At 33.6% G+C, this 2,773-nt stretch overlaps 1 protein-coding gene across 1 annotated transcript in view; it reads right to left on the reverse strand.

Annotated features, from left to right (window-relative positions):
* Positions 1-2,773, reverse strand: part of LOC106872793 (uncharacterized) — a 58,985-nt gene that overhangs the window by 33,865 nt on the left and 22,347 nt on the right. Inside the window, exon 8 of the mRNA XM_014919903.2 lies at positions 166-295. Coding sequence (XP_014775389.1) covers positions 166-295 — 130 coding nt within the window. The remainder of the gene's footprint in view (positions 1-165; positions 296-2,773) is intronic.

Consider the following 2,773-nt stretch of genomic DNA (forward strand, 5'->3'; position numbering starts at 1 on the left):
ATAATATTATATATTATATATATATATATATATATTGTAGGTGTTCTACCTTCACACTTGCACCGATGTGTGAGTGTGTGTGTGTGTGTGTGTGTGTGTGTATGAACCATATAAATTCTTGTTGATAGCAACGTAGTGGTATGAAGTGAAAAACAGTTTACTTACGTGTCTTAAGTAAGTCGTCCACGTTTTCTAATATTTCGGTTTTTCTTTGTTGTAGTTCTGCATTGTCAATGACTGTAACGTTGACATCGTCGCTGATATAAGTCTGACACATGCCATAACTGTTGCAGACCTTCAACGGAAAAGTGACATACATTTTGGTGTGCAGAATATTATAATCATAACACATAGCAACAGCATTACAATCATCACCATTATCATTGTCATTATATTTGTTGTTGTTGTTGGTTGATGAAAACTCAGCTTGTTTTGCTGGGTATGATGGGAAATGTCAGCTGTCTACAACCAGCAGACTAAGGTGACACTTTTTTACTGATCATGCTTCAAGAACCCTGCGAAGAGTTCTTGCAGTTCCAAGCAATGCTGATTTTTTGTAGGTGTTCTACCTTCACACTTGCACCGATATTTTTCAGCCATGTTGGTAGCTGAGTGCTGACACTTCCAAGTAAACCAATTACTATTGGTATCACGTCCACTCTCTTCATTGCCCACAGCCTTCGTATTTCCCACTTCAATTCTTCATGGTTGTTCACTTTTTCTTCTTATTTCTCTTCGATCTTGTTATCACCAGGACATACTATGTCGATTATCATGCAAGTTATTTCTTTTTTATTCACTGGTTTCCGATGTCTAATGTGATGGTCACACTGAACCATTGCATCCTACTGGGTTTTGCGAACTTCATCCTCGGTAACGCTAGGATTTGGTCATACCACGTCTTTGCTCTTTGTAGACCATAATTTCCACAGAGCTCCCGATGGATCATTCTTGCCACATTGTCATATTGTCTTTTGTAATTGTGTTGTTGCCAATTTCGGGCATTCACTAACAATGTGTCACACCGTTTCACCCCTCTCCCCATACATTCTGCACTTCACTAGTATTTTCTTTTACCCAAAAGTCAGAAACTTTCCAGCACCCCATTGTATATACAGGTGATAGAAGAAGCAAACACCTCTGTATTATACCCAACGTTATCTAGACATCAGCGGTCACTCTATGTTTTATATTGAAGCTTAATGCAGATGATAGGAGAAAAAAAACCCATCGTTTTAATAAATACAGAACAAACCTGATTCCAGTGATTTATATTGTGTTATAAATAATTACTTCTGACCCCCTCACAAAAAATAGGGGGGAAATGAGAGGAGAGAAACGAGCTACTCTGCTTGATGGAAAGTAGTTGGAGAGGAAAATAACATGAAGGTTTAAATAAATTGTTATGTTAAAAATAGCATGAAATCAGATCTCATTCAGAAATAGCAATTAAAATTACAAACATTTTCGTCACTATTTTTCATTTACATAATTATTATCTGGCCGTGAACTTTATTTCATTATACAAATCAGTGTTTTGGCGGTTTTTTTAAAATACTTAAAATACTTCAGCTGACATCTTTGATAATTTGAAATGAAAATATAAACGATTCTTAATAAATAGTTAAATAACAAGTGAATCGGTTGGTTAGAGTCATATCTTAATAGTATTGGTTTACTTATCCTAATAATTTTGCTTTATTTATCCAAATAATATTCGAGAATGAAGATCGCAAAATAGGGCTGACAGAATCGTTACTGCTCCGGACAAAATGCTTAACGATATTTCTTCCGACTTTAAGTTCTGAGTTTAAATGTCACCGGGATCGACTTTCATCCTTTTGGCGTCGATGTAATTGACTTAATTCCTTCCAGAAATTACTGGCCTTTATTAGATACTGTAATTATCACTTAGAAACACGTCCATTGATTAGTTTTCGTATCGTTTGCCGAATGAAATGACTGATATCTGTTATGCTGTCGTTATGTCGACCGACAGACGATGCTTCATGAATCAGGTCTTGTGCGTGAGCATAGTATTTTTTTCTCTTTCAAATTGCTTCTTTATGGCAGCTTATATTCTTGTTATAATATCTCTTCTTATCAGTGTTATTCATTGTCTTTCCTTGTTGTGGGTTTGGTGTTCGTAATACATTTTATGACGTTTGACAATTGCCTGTTGATGTTGTATTACTCAAATACTAGTTTTTGTTATTGTACATAACTAAAACTGGTCTGTCATTGATTTTCAATCAATACATACTCCATTGAAACGATGATTATTTTTATAGTTCATTCATCTATTTTGTAACTGTAGTGAATTGGGATTTTATTATAAATTTTTATGTAATTTAAGTTACTCATTTACAATTTTTAATGGGTTATTTAGAGTTGTGATTTCTTTTTATCTCTCGAACTACGCTATTATACTGTTTGTAAGTATATTTGTTTAACAAATATTAATTAACACTTCAGCGTGTTTATTGATTATTGATTTTCTGGCAGTGCCAAACTGTAGCTTATTAAATATACTCTCGCAATAGTAGATTAATATACCCTCTCAAAAGTAACTTAATCATAGCTTTATATTAACCACTGTTGTCAATGTATTAAAAATACTCTATAACAATATCTGTTGTTTTATACGCTTTTCATGGTAGCCAGAAGAAGCTGTATTATGTCTCCGTAAACAGGCTGTGTTAACTTCTTGTTTGTAAATCTATTTAATAACTCACTATTGAATTACAAGTCTTATATATATATATATATATAT

Source organism: Octopus bimaculoides, chromosome 7 (assembly GCF_001194135.2).
Source record: "Octopus bimaculoides isolate UCB-OBI-ISO-001 chromosome 7, ASM119413v2, whole genome shotgun sequence".
NCBI classification, from domain to species: Eukaryota; Metazoa; Mollusca; class Cephalopoda; order Octopoda; family Octopodidae; genus Octopus; species Octopus bimaculoides.